At 39.9% G+C, this 22,036-nt stretch overlaps 1 protein-coding gene across 1 annotated transcript in view; it reads left to right on the top strand.

Moving 5' to 3' along the window:
* The window catches only part of LOC142350752 (uncharacterized), a 275,857-nt gene that overhangs the window by 216,265 nt on the left and 37,556 nt on the right, over positions 1-22,036 (top strand). Inside the window, exons 2-6 of the mRNA XM_075402707.1 lie at positions 9,912-10,157; positions 10,240-10,403; positions 15,919-16,133; positions 16,772-16,885; positions 19,253-19,556. Coding sequence (XP_075258822.1) covers positions 9,916-10,157; positions 10,240-10,403; positions 15,919-16,133; positions 16,772-16,885; positions 19,253-19,556 — 1,039 coding nt within the window. The 5' untranslated portion in view covers positions 9,912-9,915. The remainder of the gene's footprint in view (positions 1-9,911; positions 10,158-10,239; positions 10,404-15,918; positions 16,134-16,771; positions 16,886-19,252; positions 19,557-22,036) is intronic.

Raw genomic sequence — 22,036 nt, 5'->3', positions numbered from 1 at the left:
AGGGATGCTCACCCTCGTCAGATTCGGTGTTATGACCTCGTCTATTTTCACAGGAATAACAGGCACCTCATCTTTGTTTCGGACGTGCTTTTTTAAGTACGCATCACTGCCGGCTCGTATCCACCACGCCTGGGCGAAGACACCTCCTCCTGCCTTCCTTGTGAAGTTGAACAGCCTATCGTGAGGAGTTTCGCGGGTAACGGTGTTGATGAGGGTTCGAAGGGCGGACATTGCTCTAGGCAAGAGATCCTCCCAGGCAGAGCCTTTCCGGCCTTCCGAGTGGAGAAGGCACTGTACGGACTTCCAGATGACACCGTTGTATATTTCGTTCTGCCCGTTTCCCTTGGGGTGGTACGGTGACGTTCGAGAGAGACCGATACCCCGTGAGAAGCAGAATTCTTGGAATTCCTCTGATTGGAACTGGGTGCCACGATCTGAGTGTATGAAACTCGGAGGACCAAAAATTGAAAAGAGTTGAGCAAGGCATTCACACTGCTTGATGTAATATTGCGGAGTGGAAAGGCAAAGGGGAACCGACTATATTCGTCGATTACAGTCAATAAGTATTGATTTCCAGACTGTGACATCTCTTTGGGTCCCACGATATCGATGGATAACCTTTCCCAGGGTCTAGTTGACTGAATGAGTTGTTGTTTTGGTGGTTGATAAAACTTGGGCTTCCAGAGGGCACAAGTTTGACAATCTGTTACCGTTTGTCGGACTTCTTGAACAAGAGAAGGGAAGCTTATATCGCTGAACGTATTCGTAGAGACGTGTTATGCCTGCGTGCGCAAGATCCCTGTGAAGTTGCTGGCAGGTTTTGTTCTCGAGTGAAGCCAATCTGGAAAGGGCGTCGGCAGAAACGTTATCGCATCCCTTATGATAACTAATGTCGAAATTGTATTGTGAGAGCTCTAGTCTCCATCGGACTAACTTTTCACTTTTTATCCGTGACGTATTGCGACTGAAGATGAATGAGAGCGCTTTTTGGTCAGTTTTTACCAGGACTCTCGAGCAGCGTAACAAATCCGAGAATCGTCGAAAGCCCTCAACAATGGCCATCGCTTCGCGTTCAACAGCTGCGTATGCAGTTTCGGCTTTGGATAGTGCACGGGAGAAGAATCCGACGGGTTTTCCTTGTTGACTCAAGGTTGCACCAATCCCTGAGCCGGAGGCGTCAGTTTCAAGGACCAATGGCTCACCTGGTACAGGAAGCCATAAAAAGGCCGTTCCAACTTCTTCCTTGAGTTTTTCAATTGTAGACTTGCATTCGGAGTCCAGGGGAAAAACCCCTTGCTTCCGTGCTTTGAGCAACGGTGAGATTTTAGTGGAGAAATCCTTTATCCACTTGCAATTGTAGGCAAAGAAGCCTTCCAGGCGTTTCAATTGGGCTTGGTTTTCTGGTACCGGGTAATCTAGGAGGGTGCGTATTCTCTCCGGGTCCGGGCGTTTTGTTCCAGCTTCCACAATGTCTCCCAACATTGCGACGGTTTTGGTACGAAAAACGCACTTCGCCTCATTGAGGGTGAGGCTCTCTCGCTTTGCCGCCGCCATGAAGTGATCTAGATTTGCGTCATGTTCCTCCACTGTGCGTCCCCCTATGATGACGTCATCGAGATAAGCCAAAGTTCCTTCTAACTTATTCCGTTTGATGAAGGACAGCATCTCCCTTTGAAAGACGGAGACGGCATTCGTGAGGCCAAAGGGGAGCCTGGTGAATTCAAAGAGCTGGCCACATGCCTCAAAGGCGGTGAAAGGGCGATCTTCTTCTTTTATCGGGACCTGGTGATAAGCTGATTTCAAGTCGATTTTGGAGAATACAGTATTCTGGGCTGCTTTGTCCAAGAGCTCTTACATATCCGGAAAGGGAAACGCGTCTTTGGAGGTGTATCGGTTCACTGTTTCGGAGTAGTCTATCACCATGCGGGGCTTGTGATCTCTATTTACGAAGGCTTGGGCGCGCCACGGGGACGTGGAGACTGTGATGATCCCATCCGCGATCATCCTTTTAACTTCAGTGTCCATGAAATTGCGGTCCTCGATCTTGTGTTTCCGTGATTTTGAAGCGATAGGCTTTGCTTTGTAAACCGAAGGCGAAAAAATTACGGGTGGGTCAATTTGCATTGTTGGGAAACCAGGTTGCGTGGATGAGGCGCATATCAGACTTGTTTTTGGTCGGTGACCATTGAACATCAGGTTCACTTCATGGTGCCTTCGAAGCACGTCCAGTCCAATAATTACGTCTGCGACCAACGACCTAGCGACTGTGAACGCTACGTTATACTCGTTTTTGTTCATGACAATTGTTGCTTGTGTCGATCCACTAGTTACCAAGGTGTCTCCATTGGCCAGAGTTGTCTCTTTCCTCTTCTTATTGATCTTGAGGGCGAGTTTTGAAGCTGCTTCCAGAGTAATGAACGATCCGGTCGAGCCAGTGTCGATTATTCCCTGCACGGACGTTCCCGCTTCTTGGAAGAAAATTTCTGCCTGCACAGTCCTGGCCGCTCCTGTAGCACAAAGAACTGATGCGACTGTTTGGTCCCCATTACTGTCGCTTTCAAGGGAAGCATACATGGCTGCAGACGAGGAGCAACATACAGACGCCCAATGACACAACTTCGAGCACTTGTGGCAGGTGTCGCGCTTCGCTGGACATTTGGTGCGAGGGTGTGACTTGAGAGCGCAAAAGTTGCATTTTGCTTTGGTGGTACCGTTGAAGGGGGGCCGTTGTGTACCAGGTTTTGTAGATGACATTGTGGAAGTTGCACAATTCGTATCCGCATTTGCAACAACCGGTGCTTCAGGCGACTTGAAAGACTTTGAGAAGTCCGTTGAAAGCTCGATTGCACTTGCCAAGGAAACACAGCTATCAATATCGGCTTTGGAATCCTCCAGCTCTAACAACCGCGCATGAATCGTGCCGGAACGAAGTCCCGCAATTAGGGCATTGCGGGCTAAATAATCCTTGTGCCGTTGAATGTCCAGGTCGGCACATTCGCAGTTCTCGACCAGGCGTTTCAAAACGTCCAAAGAACTGTGTGACAGTTTTGTCCTCCTTTTGCCTAGCACTTAAGGCTTGGTGACGCGCGAACAGGACCCTTGTTGGCTTCAGGAACTGCTTGTCTAGTGTCGCTATGGCATCGTTGTAGCCGGTAGCACTCTCAAGAAGCGCAAAGTAGTCGGCCCCTACGTAGGTTCGCAAGAAGACCAGCTGTCAGCATCTGTGGTGGTGCCATTAATGCGCAGTCAATCTGCAAAGCAACGTTTCCACCACTTCCATTGTTCCGGGGTAGGAGTTGCCGGTAGGTCAGGTGGTTTGAACTTCATCTCGATTTTCTTTTGGGGAACCGATGTAAGTTAAGTTATACGCAAACAGAGTAGCAACCAGTGATACTTAAAGAAGTATCGGGGTTGGTATTTGTGAAGCCGGTGATACTTAAACAAGTATTGGGGCTTAGAAGACTAGCCTAGTTTCGAGAAAGGCCACAAATGCAGCGGCGGTGTGAGCAGTAGAAGGTTCCCGTGTGGCCCTCTCGATCCACTCGCTCGCTGAATTTGGCTCTGAGGACCCGTTGTTTGAGGATGCTTCTCACCCCATTGAGTCCTCTGTGATTTAGATGGACCCGGTCCCTTCGAACGTGGAGGTCCTCGTCGTAGATGACCTTGGAAATTCCTCGAAACAACCAACCCGAGGCCTGTGCTGCTAGAATTTGGTTGGTATGTTTCGACCTCTGTGGCTGATAGTGTCTTGGTGGGATTCCAATGACCAACACTCTCGGTGCGAGCGTGCAGGCCCTGTCAGCGAGGAGGCAGAGTTTGTTGGCAATGTCCAACTCAGAGGCTGATGAGGGGTTTCGACCGTTGAAGAGGTCGTTCCCACCAACGAACAGCACGATGGTCTCGTACTGACCTGGCTGTGGAAGGAAGTTGTAGAAGTCTTTGATTCGCGCTCCCGGGGCGGACAAAACGTTAAAATTAGGAAACCTCAACGCCTTACCTTGTGAGTCTGTGAGGAAGAGGTTCGGTGTCGGAGACTCCCTCAGGATGTGGAATCGCATGTAGATGATTCAATAAAATTGATGTGTGGACGACAGAGAACACGGCTTGAGTGTCAAGCTTTTATTGAATCAAACATCAGACATCTATAATACACAAGTACATTAACATAGGATTATCATATATATATATATATATATATATATATATATATGTATTATATATATATATATATATATATACATATATATATATATATATATATATCATTATCAAGTTATGGAGGAGTCGTATTATGACAGTTACTAATAGTAAACCGGATTTTAACAATATAGAGAAAGCATCATAAATGATGATGGGAATCATCATGGAATTTCATGTTGACGGGACACGTCAAGGAATGTTTGTTCATGACGGGATTCGTCAAGCAGGTAAACCTGTTATCTGTTAGTTTAACTAACAGGGACCCGTGCGGTAGAAAATAACTATGAGAAAATCCCATAGAGATTAAGGAAAATGGGTAAAAATAACCTAAGATTAATTAACCATTGAGAGGACTGAAACCAAAGAACATATTCAAAACTAAACCTTACACAATCGAGCTGCCTCTCTTTAATTGCTTTACATTTCTCATCTTCACAAAACTTCTAATATTTAAAAGCAATAGTTCTAACTTTGTATTAAACTGATTGTACATTTACATCTGCTCTATTAAATTCAAGTCTGAAAATTTTCCTCAGTAACTCCGAGGTTTAAAGTGCTTAAGAATAACATCCAACCCAAAGCGTAACCGTAGACAGTTCACGGATATTACACCTCTTGTGGAAAATTTGCAAATTTCGTTTTGTCATGCACAAAATTGTTTTTGCCCTATGTATCTTCGATAATCATTAGGTTTTCTACCGTCCGACAGGCGTAGAAAAACTAATATTTACATTTAAACATTTAATATTTAAACCGTTTGAATATTTACATCTTCATAATTAAATTAAAGTCTTAGACTTAGAGGATTTTCATCAGTTACCCCGTGGTTTAAAGTGCTTAAGAAAACCCCCAACCCAACCCGTAACTGTACACAGTGCACGGATATTACACTGGCGACAGAGATTGGATATTACGGAGATTACAAATAGTAGAAATGAATTTAACCGGGATTGAAGTCTCTCTCTCTCTCTCTCTCACACACACACACACACACACATACAGTTTGAATCACTAAAAAGAGGTTCTCTTGGAAATTGGTAAATTCTTTTTTAGAAGACTTGAATCGTTTGACGTTGAGAACTCAGCTCTTAGTATATAAAATATTGTTGCCATCTTTGCAGGTCTTAAGTGTTTCTTTTTGCATTTATTTTTGTTGATTTGTCATTATTTTAATTTGTATTTGCTATGTATTTCCCTTAACAGGAATTGAGCCTTTAAACAATACTACTATTCCCCCGATTCTGATTCCAAGCTTTTTTGATCAAATTTTTGAACTAATATTTATCACGCTAAAATATTAGTTCAAATCATAATTTTGACTAAATGTGAATGCATAGGGCAAAAAACATTTTGTGCATGACAAAACGAAATTTGCAAAACCTCCACAAGAGGGATACTTATGGTTAGGGCAAATTCGGAATAACCCTAAAAATACAAGAACATGGACAAAATCGAAAAATCCGGAATAGGAATGTTTTTAAGTAAATTGATAACAGATGTAAATATGTGTTGTAAATAGGCTAAATATTGTATATAAGGAAAAATTTTCGATTGAATTTTTTAGAATGTTTCCTAGAATTGTTTTAATTGTCATCTCAGACAAATGTAAATACATATTCATTTTATCTTTTAACAATTTGTAAAACAGTTTTAACCTGACGATGAACGTAAAGTTCGAAAACGTTTGTTTTAAGTATTTGAAGTAATTTTAATTTGACCAATTGGTTTCTTTTACATTATTTACTTTGTCAAATATTTTGAAAACAAGGCCTATAGAGGGGCTCATTACATAATACTTTGAGAAGTTTTCACTGTTTTAATGTTTTAGCGAGTATGAATGTTATAGATTTACCGAGATGGTGCATATTTTGGCTGCAAGTTCGCTTCATCACGCCGTAAATAGTCTCCCATATTCAAGCAAGAAACAGTTTTTAGGGAAAGTAACATCAGTTCCCGGATTCTCCTTCAACAGAAATTCCAGAAATTGGTTCAAGAACGCGAGAAATCTCCTTCAGAAGGGTCATCTGAGCAAGAGGAAGGACTTGGTAGTGTGGCACGACCTGATAAACAACACAATCTCACGTCACAAGTCAAACAACTACCAACCCTGCAGCGTGCCGGAGTTGACATCGTTTCTTAGAACGAACAAAGACCGCTTCTGTGCTATTGTGTACTGTCGACGTATAGGCACAGAGGATATTTTTCAGGAGCTGCTGAAGTCCGAGGTACTGGTGCTAAGCGTAACCAAGCACCTGATTTCGAAGAGAAAAAGGAAGACGAAGCCAGGAAAGTATTCTCAGCTGCATCAGGAAGCTGTGCTGGAGATTAAGACCTTGGAGACAGTATTACGCCATCAATACAATTTAAGAGGGCTGCTCAAGAAAGGAAAAGGCAAGAACTTGGGCAAAAGGCAGAGGAAAGTGAGAGCCAAGGCAAGGAAGGTGCAACAGACACAGACTGAGGAGGAGCTCCTGAACAATCGGGCTTCATTGCCCCCTGTCCTTGAGCTTCTTTGAGGTATGTGGTTGCTGCTACCGAAGACGTGGCTCAGGTATATTTTGAAAAAATCAAACTGTTTCAAACTTTATCTTGATTACTTGAAATCTTTAAATAAGGTCACTAGCTGCAATTACCGAATTGAATTTCTAAAACAATGCCTTAACAATGATATAATTCCGGATTTTTTGAGGTTTCGCGCTCCTAAAAATGAAATTTTTTCTGAACAAGCGGTGCACAGTTTTCAATTAAAGCTCCTAAAACAAGAAATAAACCGTGCGGAGAAAGGCCGTAAAGTGTTCAGGGAAAAACTTGAGACAGATAGGAGTAGTTTTAGGGAGAAGGTGAGACCAGAACTGATGCCATCCGTTGTTAGCTGCATTAAGCGTGAAATGAGGTGTCACTCCGCAATGGTTCAGAACAGACTTAATGGAAAACTTGATAAACTGTCAGAGAGACAGGATAGACCACTGCGGAATGGCTCCCGCAGTAATGTTGTGATAATGGATGGCCCGGAACTTCCAAAGTTTGTACTTGACATCCTATCGTTGGGACCTAAACACCCAGTGAGAGACAAGTTTAATGAGGTGCACTTTCTCGCAGATGTAGACAAACTTGTACGTGAGTTACGCGAGAATAACACTGAGGGTGAGAAACTTTGTGAAATTGAGGCGTCCGCAAAATGGTATGCAAAAAATGTACGTGAAACCCCATTGGATAGAGGGGTCAAAAAAGTGCATGATTACCTAAAAGCCAATGATTTGCTGGCGGTACCATTTGACAAAGGTTGCGGTTTCTGTGTGATGAAGAAGTCAACGTACAGGGAAAAACTTGATGAGGTACTGAACTCAGATCAATTTCAAAAAATCGAAGTAGCTAAAGATGAAATTGTGATCAAAAATGAAAAACAGATCAATAACAGCCTGCAAAATTTAATGAAGCAAGGGAAAATTAGTGACAAAATTTATCAAAGACTCAGGTCAACAGGTTCACAACCAGCGAGGCTTTATGGCCTGGCAAAGGTACATAAAAAAGATACACCTCTCCGACCTGTTCTTTCAATACCGGGTAGCAGCTACGAAAACTTGAACAGATTTTTGACACCATTTTTCCAGAAACTACCGGGCGCAAACATTGAAACCAACACGCAAGATGCTAGAAAAGCCTTAGAGTCTCTCACTCTTGAAGATGACGAGCAGATAGTATCTCTTGACGTAAAAAGTTTGTACACCAACGTTCCAGTTGGAGAGGCTATAGAAATTGCTCTAAGAGATCTCTATTCAAGCAACCTAGCTCCAGATATCCCAAGGTCCGCCATGAAAAGTTTGCTAAAGCTTGCGGTGACGAATGTTCATTTCAAATGTAATGGGATCTTGTATGTACAATCAGAGGGACTGGCTATGGGTGCATCACTGGCTGTAATACTAGCAAATGTGTGGATGAAATCGTTTGAGGCATCACTTCAAAAACCAGAGCTCAGTAAAAACTTTTCCAGATGCGACCAAAACGGGAATTGCAAAGACTGTAACCGGAGAGTGACCTACCGAGGAAAAGGAGTGGAATGTGAGTCATGCAAAAACTGGTTTCATGCAAGATGCCAAAAAATATCGAATGAGGAATACGCCAACATGCAGGATGTGGTTTGGATTTGTACTTATTGCAGCAACCAACAGACAGTGGGACACGATAAGGAGATGAAATTGTTTAAAAGGTATGTGGATGATATTATCTGCACGGTTCGTGGTGACCCGGATGAGTATTTAAAATTTGCAAATTCATTACACAACAACCTGCAATTTACCTTAGAAAAAGTGAACATGGATGGGGGTTTGGCTTTTCTTGACATTAACGTAAATGTGAGCAGCAAAAATAATATCACCTGTCATTGGTATCAAAAACCAACTGACACTGGAATAATACTGAATTTTCGCAGCTGTGCACCGCTTCAACATAAGAAAAATGTGATTCAAGGGACGGTTCACAGGGTTTTTAATGCAACCTCTAATTGGTTGGCCTTCGATCAGGCTCTTGAAAAGAACAAATCTTGCTGGACCAAAAATCAATATCCAGAGGAATGGTCTTCAAAAATTGTGAATCAGACTCTAGAAAAAATAATAAGTGGCGGTAAAGACCAATTAAGAACAACACCAAAAGAGCATCAAAAAAGCAAGACTAAATCTAATGATAAGCCAACTATTTTTCTACAATACAGAGGCAACCTCACTCAAAACTTCGCAAGCAAATTGAAGAAACTATGCGAATTGCAAGTAGTTTTTACAACGCGAAAATTAAGATCGTGCCTCCCCACCCTGAAATCATCCTTTGATAGAGATCTGAAATCCCACGTGGTATATGAAATTAAATGTAATGGATGCGGATCCATCTATGTTGGGCAAACAAGCCGGCATGTTACCACAAGGATAACAGAACATCAAAAGAAGGATTCACAGGTGGGTCAACATCTAGTTGAATGTCGTGGCGCCACGAATGACATTGAATGGAGAATTCTGGACGCCTGTCGGTCAGTAGAAAAACTAATGATCATCGAAGCTATATATATCAGCAAGCTGAAGCCGGCACTAAACACACGCGACGAATATAGGGGGAGGGAGCTCACGCTAAAATATTAGTTCAAATCATAATTTTGACTAAATGTGAATGCATAGGGCAAAAAACATTTTGTGCATGACAAAACGAAATTTGCAAAACCTCCACAAGAGGGATACTTATGGTTAGGGCAAATTCGGAATAACCCTAAAAATACAAGAACATGGACAAAATCGAAAAATCCGGAATAGGAATGTTTTTAAGTAAATTGATAACAGATGTAAATATGTGTTGTAAATAGGCTAAATATTGTATATAAGGAAAAATTTTCGATTGAATTTTTTAGAATGTTTCCTAGAATTGTTTTAATTGTCATCTCAGACAAATGTAAATACATATTCATTTTATCTTTTAACAATTTGTAAAACAGTTTTAACCTGACGATGAACGTAAAGTTCGAAAACGTTTGTTTTAAGTATTTGAAGTAATTTTAATTTGACAAATTGGTTTCTTTTACAAATTTTTGAGGTTTTTACACTACTTTTCCTGCGAACCGACAGTGCCTATACAGCTGCGGCTGTTAATTCTCTACAAAAACAACAAGACTTCACTGTGCAAAAACGGAAATGACCCTTTTAATTTTTTTCTTGCATGGTTGACATTTTCAGGTTCATGGCTACAAATGCATCGAGACATCCGTTTTTTTCGGTGGTTTCTTTCGTTGGCGAAGTCAAAGCTCCCAGGAATAAAGCAGGCGTCACGGATGATCAGTACCGTGATGCAATCGAAAGTTGTGCGGCTTTCAATGTAAGGCTATTAGCTGAAGCGAAGGAAAGAAGTTATCCGTATCTTGACAACCAGACGGGCATTGCTCATGAACCTAGAAGATCGCTCTGGGTCACAGAACAAGACAGGTGTGTTATTATTGGATACCAATTAAACTAGACCAAGTTGGCATTCTTTTGCAATATCAAAAGCTATCATTCCTAATTTTAGGAGACCTGGCATTACAAAAGACCAATTTTGTTCCTACCCAGAAAGAAACTGGAAGCTGAGCAAACGAAAGTACACATTGAATAGACACATAGCTGGGAGCTACAGTGGAGCAGAAGGAGGTAATGTATCGAGAGAAGACAACAGCTGCGTGCTATTTGAATCAGGTGATTGTTCTTGATAGCTGAGCAGAGAGATTCTATATTGCGGCAAGCTTAGTTTTTAATTGCTTTCAAACAAAGTTTATAGCAAGTATATTTTTAATCAGAAAAGGTAATAGAATAGTAATATATACAAACATCACCTGAGAAAGTAAAACAAAAGATAGAAAGCATTAGAAAACAAACAACTAATGACGAAAGTAGAGTCAAACTAACAGCCTCCCTTCTTCAACAACAGTTCCCATTGAAGCATCAACAATTTAGCGCTGCCTAAGCGTCCTTGACCCACGAATGCAGAGGGTGGAACTCCTTAGGAGAGCAAAACTGATTTTTGTCCTTGGATATAATATGATATCAGCGTAGCTGTCCTCTTTTCGCGCAGAGAGCGTTGATGACAGTTGTTTCAGAGCTTTTGAAGCTGCTGGGCTAGCTCCACCAGTGCCGGTGAAGACAAGCGGACAAAATATTGCTTTCCCAACCTCATTTTTTCTTTGTTCATATTTGTTCTCTTTAATAGATTCATGGTACTTGTAGGCATCACTATGCCTACAAGTAAATGCCATCACGAAACTCGATTTTCGAAACGCGAATCTCGTTCTTATTCAATTCCTTCTTAATTCACGTCTGTTTTGATTTGATACCGAGCTCTTTCTCCTTTTTTATTTCATGCATTTGTTGTTGCTTTATTTCGGCTCCGGGCAGAGATGGGGATAAGCGACTTGACAGTTGAACTGGTCCTTCATATTCCTTAAAAGGGTCTTCGGGTTTAAGGATGTTCAGGCCACCCTCCCTTCCTTATCAAAAGGGTCAGATTTTTGTCGGACCCTTTTGACTTCCCGTCCTCAAAATTTGCAACCCGTAAGCTAAAAGTTGCCCCAGAGGAAGTAGAGAATCCTACAGGTATCGGCGTAGCTGTCATCTTTTTGCGCAGAGCTTTGATTCCAGTTGTTTCAGCGTTTTTGAAACTGATGGGCCAGCTCCACCGGTGCATGCGGAGAAAATGTTGTTTTTTCGACCTCAGCTTTTCTTTTTCATATTTGTTCTTTTTAATAGATTCACAGTACTTGTAGGCATCGCTACTGATTTCAGAGCAACTTTTTGCTAGTGGGTTGAGTATTTTCACATCTAAATGTTTTGCTGAACCTCGATTCCCAACGTCCGTTGGCCTTGATATCTAATCTTGCATCATCATCAGTTGTCGTTGATTCAAGAGAAAAGGTTTCCCCTTGGAACGACTGAAGATGGCGTTCAATCTCGACATCATGACAGACATTACTTAACAAGTTCGCAAAGGAATCGCGAAGTTCATTATGTCTCAAGTGGGTTTATCCTCCTTTCGGACTGTGGAGGGCATATGCCACAGTGAAGCTTTCCTTTCATGTGTATAGTGATGGCATCTTCACGGGGTGCCCAGCCATAGCAAATGACAATGCCATCACGAAACTCGCTTTTCGTTTGGTCAAATCGATATCGCTTCAATGGAATGGCATTCAACAAGCCTGATGCTCCCTTTTCACTAGGACAACTACGCTGACATTTTGTGTCTTATCGTCTCAGAAAACCTAGACTGGCGAGAGTATGCCAAAATGGAGTAGAAAAAGCTTTCTATGCAATCAAGAGAAACTTGGTTAACGCAACCTTAAGAAACAAGAAGAATGCCTAAAAGGGGCTTCATTCTGCCTATTGTTAGTTATGGTTCGCAGCTGTAAAAACCAAGCAAAAGCTTGACCATAATTGAAAGCGTGCAGAAGAAAGTGGTAGCGCGGAATTTTGGTTCGAAAATCCAGCAATCCTCCAGATGTAGTTTTGTGATACTCAGGATTTTACCACTATTGCTTATCAATACTTACACGTCATCCTACTGTTTGCTAATATACTATATGGAAAAGTTGACATCTACTGGTGAAAACATGTCGCTTATGTATGTCGGGAACCCTCGAGAGCAGGCCACTCAAAATTGTATACGCTCCAGTGTTTGTCTGAAGAAATGCGAGTCCGATTTTTGAATACGATCTTGTAACCTGGCAAACTTATTTTACGGTTTTTTTCGATAGTGAAATTTGGTTTGAAGACAGCTAAAAGAATCAACATTTGGATCTGTGGTTTCAGAAAAAAAATACGACAAGAATGTCTCATGCACGTGGAGCATTATTTGCAGATGTACTCATTAAAAAAATGAAAACATTCAATGTGTCTTAACTGAGAACTTCGAAAAATGAGGGTCTGTGAACTCCTCAGATTTTTGCTCCAAACTCGTTACCAATACAATAATTATTATTATTCCTGTTATTCTTTTTATTAATAGCCGCACATCGATAGCTGGGGCTATTATTGTCCTTCTCTTGTTTTTTTACAATTCAATGAATTTGAATTGTATTGGGGCGCTGTCTTTTTTTTAAGATCTGTTCACACATTTTCATGATTTTTGAAGTCAAATTGGAGTAGTGGTTTTGGTCACGCCGAAACATGAAGTTAAGCGAAAAAGGGAGTGGTTATGCGGCGTGAATTTTTTAAACTCTTATTTTGAAGTAGAGTGACAAAATGGTGTTTGAACAAAAATTCGCTTTCGCTAGTGATTTTTTGTTCACATGCGGCAATTTCACTTTGATTTTTACTGTGTTTTCGATTTTTTGGAGCGGATTTTCTTAATGGTTTTTCCAAATCCAGTCATTGTTCATTCTAGGCCTAGTTTATTTGTGTAAACCAGATTTCACTTTTTCACTAGTGGTTTTTTTAATCTCATGCTGAATTTCAACTTTTTTATTTTATCTGGTTTTTTTTAGATATGGTTGTCCCAGTTCATTCATAGTCCTAGTAGGTCTAGTCTTTTGTTTAGTCAATGAAATTTCTTTGAATTGTACGTCAGGACTAGTCCTGCTATGTTTTGTTAAATCGTCGTCGCGATTTTTGTTACGATCATATGACGTCACAACCACTTCAAATCTGCTTTTTGTTCATTTGTTCATGCAATTTCAACTGAATTGCGTGCGTGACGTCATTTTTCGCTCTTAGTTGAGCGAGTTTTTTGTTCATTCGTGTGATTAAGTTTTTGGTCACGTTTGACTTACCTCACTCTCAAAAATGACTTCCTCACTTTGAAATTCACTTTTATTTACTTTAATTCACAGATATCAGGTCAAATGGGTGTGTCACTCTGAATGAAGGTTATTTGAGATCAGCTAATAGAGGCAGCAAAATTTTAAACAGATTTTAAATCAAAATATAACATATCAGTCTTCAATGGAAAGACTAATTTTTTGGTCTGTCTTTTACTGTTTTTTTAGACTGCAGATCTACGAAGCTATTGCGGCTATTTTCTGGCAGTCTGCCAGCTACGTTTATAATTATTATTATTTTTATTATTATTGTTATTACAGTTATAATTATTTTTAATTTCACTATTATTATGCATCTAGAGCTCTCTCTATCAACAGTTTGAGAAGTTTCTAAGCCAACATTAACATGGATTTGTGAAAGGTCGATCGTTGCCTACCAATATGCTGTCTTTTCCGAGGAAAATTAATCAAGCTCTTGACAATAATTTCACAGATGAAGCTGTAGTCTTTCACACTTTGCCAAAACTTCGGACAAAGTTGGCGGATGCTTGCTTTAAGTTCCCATGTACTGTCTGACCAATCGCATACAGTTTGTGAGGGCAGAGAACACGTCATCCATGGTCCTCGATGCATCGAGTGTTGTCCCTCAATGGTTGTTTTTATGGCTTTCTACTGTTCCGCGACTTTGTAAATGATCTGCCAGATCGGTTGAAATTTATTGAACCCTTCATGTATGCAGACGATCTCAAATTTCCCGGGCACTCTTAAGCGTTCTTTTGAAAACAATGAGTTTTTTGAAAGCCATAGTGAAGGAAAACGAGATGACGCTGGCCATACATAAATGTGCCAAAGTTCCTTTTAATTGAAAAACTCAAAGCACATTTTTATAGAAATTTGCTTTGAGTTTTTATATAGAAATAGACCCTGGAACCTTCAGAAATTATGAGGGACCTTGGCATGACTGTAAAGTCCAAGTTGATTTGGAATAAGCATGTGGACTCGAGGATTGCCGAAGACAACAAAGCTTGTTTTCTACTTAAAGGAGGAATCTCTCCAAGAAACTAAACTCAAGCGAATCCCGGACTTTTCAAATCAATCCTGCTGCGTTTTAACGTACGGACTGTCAAGTGCCTGTTTGGCTTGCTGTGATCTTGGCAAATTGGAATTCTTCTGAAAAGAGCCCTGAATGGGTATCGGGGACCGCAGGGGGTTAGCTACTTGAACCAAATCCAAGCCTTTAACATGCTACTTTTGCCAATGATTATACAGCTGAACAGCATTCTGCTGACCTCGGGTCTGGAGAAAAACTCACTGGGACTCGGGGGTACCTGAAATAGTCTCGCAATCTGGCCGTGGGTGTTTTCATGTCTTCCAAAGTAACCAAGCCCAAAGGAAAATGTCTGCTAAGTTGCATTTAATTCAACCATTAAAAAGGGCCTCTAGCAGGCTAATTGCTGTGCCCTTTAAAATAAAAGCTGGTCAGTTTTTCCTCTACTTGTTCTTGAAGAGAACCATTTTTTGTTGATGATGCTCTACATTGTCCGTGACACTTGAGACGTCCGTGATTCACATGACAATCTACTGTACGAAGTTTGAGACGGTGTTGAATTAGAACAAAATCTATCTCACTTTGTAGTATTAAAAAACAACACTCAATTAGCAAGTTGACATAGTAGTATACAATCTTGTAGTGTATGTCAGTATTTATCAAAGATAGTTTATCAGTTAAAGTTACGTCGTACTTAGAACAAGAGAAATACATCAAAAATATGTCTAAACTCCTTCCATGGAAGATTTCCGTACGCTATCTGTTTTCAATCCTTCCTAAATATAGCTACAAATTGTGCTTTTACTTAACCTTTGAAAACTGAAACTGAAGTACAACAAATGAAGATGATAATTTCCTATGCATTATAGCAAAGGTACTAAATAAAAACAGATCGTCAACAGACCTTTCATTTAAAATTTGTCTGCCAAATTGTGCTGCAAATTTTAAAAAGACACCAAAAGGGAAGCCACGACACCCCACTTTAAACTTGCTACAAATCTGGGCAAATTTTTGAAGCTAGCGAATAATAATAATAATAAATTCAGCCAAACATAGTTACAATTAGCTTTGTAGTCCCCAGATTAGGGGAAAATCAAGTTTCAATAATTAAAATTTCTCGAAAACTTTCTATCCTGAAGTGTAGCTTTTATATTTGAATCTTTTCACTGCATCCCCTTCCAAAAAGTTTTTCACTTCTCTTCGAAATTGACATAGATTTTTGTTTGGTGAATAGTTACAAAAACTGTTTAGTTGAGACAATGAACCGAGACAGAAGACCTATCTTTTCTTATCCTTTGAAGCATAGCATATACTTACATAACCGACAGACCTTTGATTAACTTTCAACAGACCTGTGATTTAAAAATTGTGCTGCAAATTTTAAGGCAAAGACACAGCAAAATGGCCTGTGTTTTAGTTGGGGTTGCAAGTAATGGTGGAGTTGTAGGCGATTCCTGCATGTCGTATGATGACGTATTGGTGTCTCAACAGCAACAACAGCAGTATTTTTCACACGAGCAACCTCAACACAATTCAGCCTCACTTGGACTGTCGTCATCATCATCTGTCTCCGCTGGGGGTGGAGACAACAAACACACTTCAACTGCTGCAACTCACTCTTCCCACATACCAGTAAGTGCTATGTTAATACAGTATTATTTAATTTCATGTCAGTGTATTTATATCAGCTATTATTAAATCTGACGCTTAACCTCATTAAAGTCGTTTTCTGGGTGAAATTGGAAACGTGAAGCCTGAAAATGATCATGTTTGATATTTTCTGATCTGATATATATGTAGGAACGTGATGATGAAAACAGAGTAAGTTTGAACAAAATGATCAGAATTAAACCTAATTAAACCTAACAAAATGTGTTCATGCCCTTAAAAAGCAACCTAATTACTACGTAGTCCAAATAGCTAGCCGTGACAACATAACGCATTTAGTGTTTGGATTAAAACAGCTGGTGGCAATGTGAACATTCTACTTCTTACAAGGAACCTCCGGATCTATTCTGAACCCCCCCCCCCCCTCCCCCCTCCAGTGTTTTTTGTGAACCCCAGTTACAAATTATATGTTGTTATATAGCACGATACTATGTAAGAAAATAGCACGTGCGCCTGGGGGTCATAAAAGATTTCTGCTCACTAAGCTGGGGGGTGGGGGGAGGGGGGGAGGACAGAATAGATCCGATCCTCCATTGCAGCTATTTACTTGTCATTTTTTAACTGTGTCAGCAGTGTTTACCTGTTTCTACTTGTGTGTTTAGTACGTGGACTACGAGGAGTTCGGAGATGAGAGTGACGTGGACTTAGGTGCAGAGTCGGGGGCAGACAAAGACGACGCTGACTTCGAACCCAAAAAGAGAAAATACTCCAAACGGGTCAGTCACCCATCCACACTCCACTGAATTCTAATACATTTCACAGATCACTTCGGATCTGGCTTTTCATCTCCGCGAACCACATGTTCAATTGATAGCTGCGATATCAATCTATTATTATCGTCCTCTTTGTTTTTTCCTATTTAAAGAATTCGAATTGTATTGGGGCGCTCTATTTTCGACTCTGAGTACTATTTGTTCAGGCTACGTTTTGATCTAAAATCGAAAGTGCGTAAAATTGCCGTGTGAACTAATTATTTCTCAGCGAGAGAACTTTGTCATGATTTTTGAAGTCAAATTGAAGTGATTGTTGTGCGTGGAGTGAATGAGTTTGAGGTTTTTTTGCAAGATTGGCACATATAGATAACCGTTTTTTGTGGAAATATTTTTTTGATTCACGACGCTGCAATATGTAACACTCTGAATTTGATATACATTTCTGGTAGCCTAATATTGCGTTCTAGTTCAAAATCGACCCATATTTGTCCATTTTTAATTTAATTTTTGGCTTTTTTTACCTTATTTTTAGATTTTTAAGCGAACTGTTTTGTAATCAGTATGTATGGCAACATCCCTTCGATAATTCGTGCACTGTAATACTTGGCAAAAGTTTTTCTTAATTGCTCTCAAACGAAGTTTGTAGCAATTATATTAGACCTGTTGGTCTATTTTATGCAATTTTTCGCTGGACCGATTTTTCGTCCGTCCCATTTGACTTTTTGTACTCAAAAACGGGATAAACATGTAGCGCTCAGTGGGCATTGCATTCTCTTAGAGCTTTTCAGCTCAATAGTCTTCAAGTATGCGATTCATAGAAACTGTCTTGGAGGCTTATACTTATGGTGTGAAGGGCGGTTCTTAAAGGTTGACCCCCCCCCCCCCCCACACACACACACACACACCAGCCCCCCCCCCTCACTTCCCCTCCCCCATCCTCACCCCTGCACATCGTTCAGGCCGTAAGTGCCCCGTGCAGCCAATAGCCCCCCTCCTACTGTCCCCCCGCCCACACACACACACACACTGTTGCCCCCGCCCCATCACTCCCCCCCCCCCCCCCGCTGGCTCCACTCGCGCCCCTTCAATTAATCCGATTTCGGTAGTTTTTTGTTCAGTTTCTTTGTTTTTGTTTGATTCACAAGAGTGTCACTTTCTATGCAACGCTAGGGATCTTGAGTTTGTGTAGTTGATAATTCAATTTTTTTCTAGTGTTTGGTGTTTGAATTTTAATGAAAGTGGATTAATGCTATTTTAACATTTTTTTGAACTTTTTTCGAATCTTTAAATTTGGTTTCTACTGTTTTGTTTTGACAGGGGGATTGCTAAATATTTTTATTGAGCTTCCTTAAATTTAGGACATGCACTTGTTTTGCCTACTTTTCAACGTTACCAGATGTTTTGCGGTTTAAATTTTCAAGTGATTTTCCCTTTCCATTATTGGGGAGTATTTTTCAATAATAATTTTGTTCTTTTGTTCTCGTAGGGATTTTGTAGGACCATGCACTTATAGCCTGTTATTTTATAGTTTGTTTCAAATCACTAATGCAATTTTAACTGAATTTTGTACATGATGCCATTTTCCACTCTTATTGGAGCGATATTTTGCCCGTTTTTGTCACTCTTCTCTCAGCAATTGATGAAAAAAGAGAAATTTCTTTTGTCGACCAGCTATGTTTTCAATTGCTCTCGAACGAAGTTTGAAGCAATTATTGTAAATGTCTTTTTATACTAAATTTTTGCTTGACTGGTTTGCGCTTTTGATCTAGAACATTCATTGACTTTGAGTTCTTCATATTTTTGAATGATCTAAGTTGCTCTCATTCAGTTTTAGAATCAACGATCTCAGTTGCTCAGAATCAACGACATAGTAGCTTATTTGTTAAGAAGTTGGACGGGCATCTTGGTTGTTTTCTGGTTCGAAATCCTGTAGGGTTGGCGTTTTTAACACCCCCTCAAAATACTAAGCTGCGTCCCCTCGAAATTGAGCGATTAGTCGGTTTATGTTTAAATTTCACTGTCCTTTTTACAACGAAGTTATGGAAAATGAAGCATTTGCTCATACAATTTTGATTTTCCCCACGTGCTTGGTTTGAAAAGTTACTCCCGAAAATCGACGCTTGCAGTTGCTCCTGAAATCTTGCTATGCAACAGCAATAAGTAGTTCGAATTCTGAATTAAAATATAACCATCTCAGCAGTCCATCTTTATCCCATATTGCTCCTAATAATTATTGATTTCCAGTACGATGTGAGCATACATTTTGTACAGGATGTTTAGGTTTTGAAATATTAATCTCAAAAGTTTCTTTTTAGCTTACTCTAATCCTTGGAATGATCCTTCGCAATATGTAGATTGTCGTTCTTTTAGGGTGCTGGACTGGGTGTAGGTGGGAGGGGTGGCAGAGGGCGTAAGAGGGGAGGGGGGCAGGAGAGGGGATCACACCTCTCTGGATCATACACTCCGTATTATAGTGCATCTGGCAACATGAACAACAACAGTTCTGGTAGTACATCTGCCACTGGACATCTTCCCTATCACCACCACCAGTTTGGAGCACATACTTCATCTGCACTGTCTGCTGGGTCATCCTATGGACAAGGCGCCGCGGCAGTTGGGACTGGAGGAGGGCGGGACACCCCAGATGAGGGCGAGAAGTCGTACGCCTGTGATTGTGAGCAACATCTTTATCATTTGCTCTTTCAGTGCTTTACGCTCTTTGATTTTGCGATTGCTTTCTGAAATATTTAATTCCTATTATTTAATTATTAATTGCTCTCTCGAAGAGGATTAATTATTGGAAACGTGTGTCTTTTTTATGCAAAATTTTTGGTTGACCGTTTTGTGACTTTTCGAGTGACTCGCTAACTTTCCTGATCTTCATACAAATGTGCGGTAAATTGTCACCATTTTAGGAACACTTAAAATGTGAAAACTACCGACGTATAAATCACCGTTTTTCCTACTCGCTAACTTTCCTAATTTTAATACATGTGTGCGGAATACAGCGGCAATGCTGAGTATATATTATATGTTATTGCTAAGTATTATATGTTTCGTCAAAATTTTTATTACGACCATATGACGTCACAACCACTTCAAATCTGCTATTTGTTCATGCAATTTCAACTGAAGTGCGTGTGTGATGTCATTTTCACTCTTAGTGGAGCGAGTTTTTTTGTTCATTCGCGTTATTAGTTTTTCGTTCACACTTGACTTACCTCACTCTCAAAAATGACTTCCTCCCTTTGAAATTGACTTTTATTAATAGCCGCACAGCGATAGCTGAGGCTATTATTGGCCTTCTCTTGGTTTTTTTTATTTCGTCGACATGATTTTTGTTACGACCATATGACGTCACAGCCATTTTTTGTTCATTCGTTCATGCAATTTCAATTGAATTGCATGTGTGACGTCATTTTTCGCTCTTAGTGGAGCGAGTTTTTTTGTTCATGCGCGTGATTAAATTTTTGGTCACACTTGACTTACCTCACTCTCAAAAATGACTTCCTCACTTTGAAATTGACTTTTATTTACTTTAATTCAAAGAGATAAGGTCAAATGGGTGTGTATTACTCTAAATGAAGGTTATTTGAGATCAGCTAATAGAGGCAGCAATAACTTATACAGATTTTTAATCAAAATATAACAGATCAGCCTTCAATGAAAAGATAAATTTTTTTGGTCTGTCTTTTTTACTGTTTTTTTAGACTGCCGATCTACGAATCTATTGCGGCTATTTTCTGGCAATCTGCCAGCTATGTTTTACTTTAATTCAAAGAGATAAGGTCAAATGGGTGTGTGTCACTCTAAATGAAGGTTATTTGAGAGCAGCTAATAGAGGCAGCAAAAATTTATATATATATATATATATATATATATATATATATATATATTACTCAGTACGATGTGGTTTTAAATTTGTAATGTACCCCTTGGCTCTCTAAGTACGTTAGAACGAAATCTGAGTCCCCCTCGAGCGACTAAAATTTGTTCAAACATACCTAGAAACGGGATGAACCCAGATGACCGGTTTTAAAAGCCGATTAATTGAACTTTGTTCTAATTGATCTTTGTTACCAGGTCTAATTGTTATTGCTTATGATTCTAATACCTGTATCTTCTCATCAAAACAAGAATTTGCTTAGCTACTTAATCCAATCGAAACAGCGAGCAATTTTGTTAATAGCCGCACAGTGATAACTGGGGCTATTTTTGGCCTTCTCTTGGCGTTTTTTTTATTTCGTCGTCATGATTTTTGTTACGACCATATGACGTCACAACCACTTCAAATCTGCTTTTTGTTCATTCTATCATGCAAGTGCGCGTGTGACGTCACAACCACTTCAAATCTGTTTTTTTCATTCAATCGTGCAGTTTTACCGTTGCGTGCGTGACGTCATATCTCAGTCTCAGTGGAGCGAGTTTTATGTTCATTCGCGTGATTAAGTTTTTGGTCACACGTGACTTACCTCACTCAAAAATGACTTCCTCACTTTGAAATTGACTTTTGTTCAAAGAGATAAGGTCAAGTGAATGTGTGTCACTCTAAATGAAGGTTATTTGAGAGCAGCTAATAGAGGCAGCAATAACTTATACAGATTCCTAATCAAAATATGACATCTCATTCTTTAATGAAAAGAGTAGTTTGGTCTGTCTTTACTGTTTTTTTGAGACTGTAGATCTACGAATCTATTGCGGCTATTTTTTGAAATCTGCCAGCTATGTGTAATTTTTTTTGTAAAATTATCGATATTTTATTTGATTCATACCCAATCGGGGTCATGGAAGTCAATGACGGCCGTTCTAGTAATTTGATGTGGCTTTACCATTTTTAAAATCGCTTTACCTTTTGATCACGTTTTTCGTTTTACATAAGTCACGAATTCACGTTTGACTTCTGACTTACTTAACTAACTGTTTCAACTGATTGGATTTTAAATTCTTTAAAGCCTTGAATTACGTAATCTAGTGGATTCAATCAATGTCAAAGAAGCAAAATCAAAATAAACGGGATAAATCGATAAGGCCCGATCAATTAGTCATAGTGCCTTAGGTTATCAAACTTCATTAGAGCGATTGCTAGCTGATATTAGTATTAAGCTTGATACCCTTCAGTTTAGAAGCCGAAGTAAGTAAAGGTTTAGAATCTAA

Source organism: Convolutriloba macropyga, chromosome 12 (genome assembly GCF_964194025.1).
Source record: "Convolutriloba macropyga chromosome 12, txConMacr16.3, whole genome shotgun sequence".
NCBI lineage: Eukaryota > Metazoa > Xenacoelomorpha > Acoela > Convolutidae > Convolutriloba > Convolutriloba macropyga.
The sequence above is the reverse complement of the archived record's forward strand: the minus strand, read 5'-3'. Positions and strand labels throughout refer to the sequence as shown.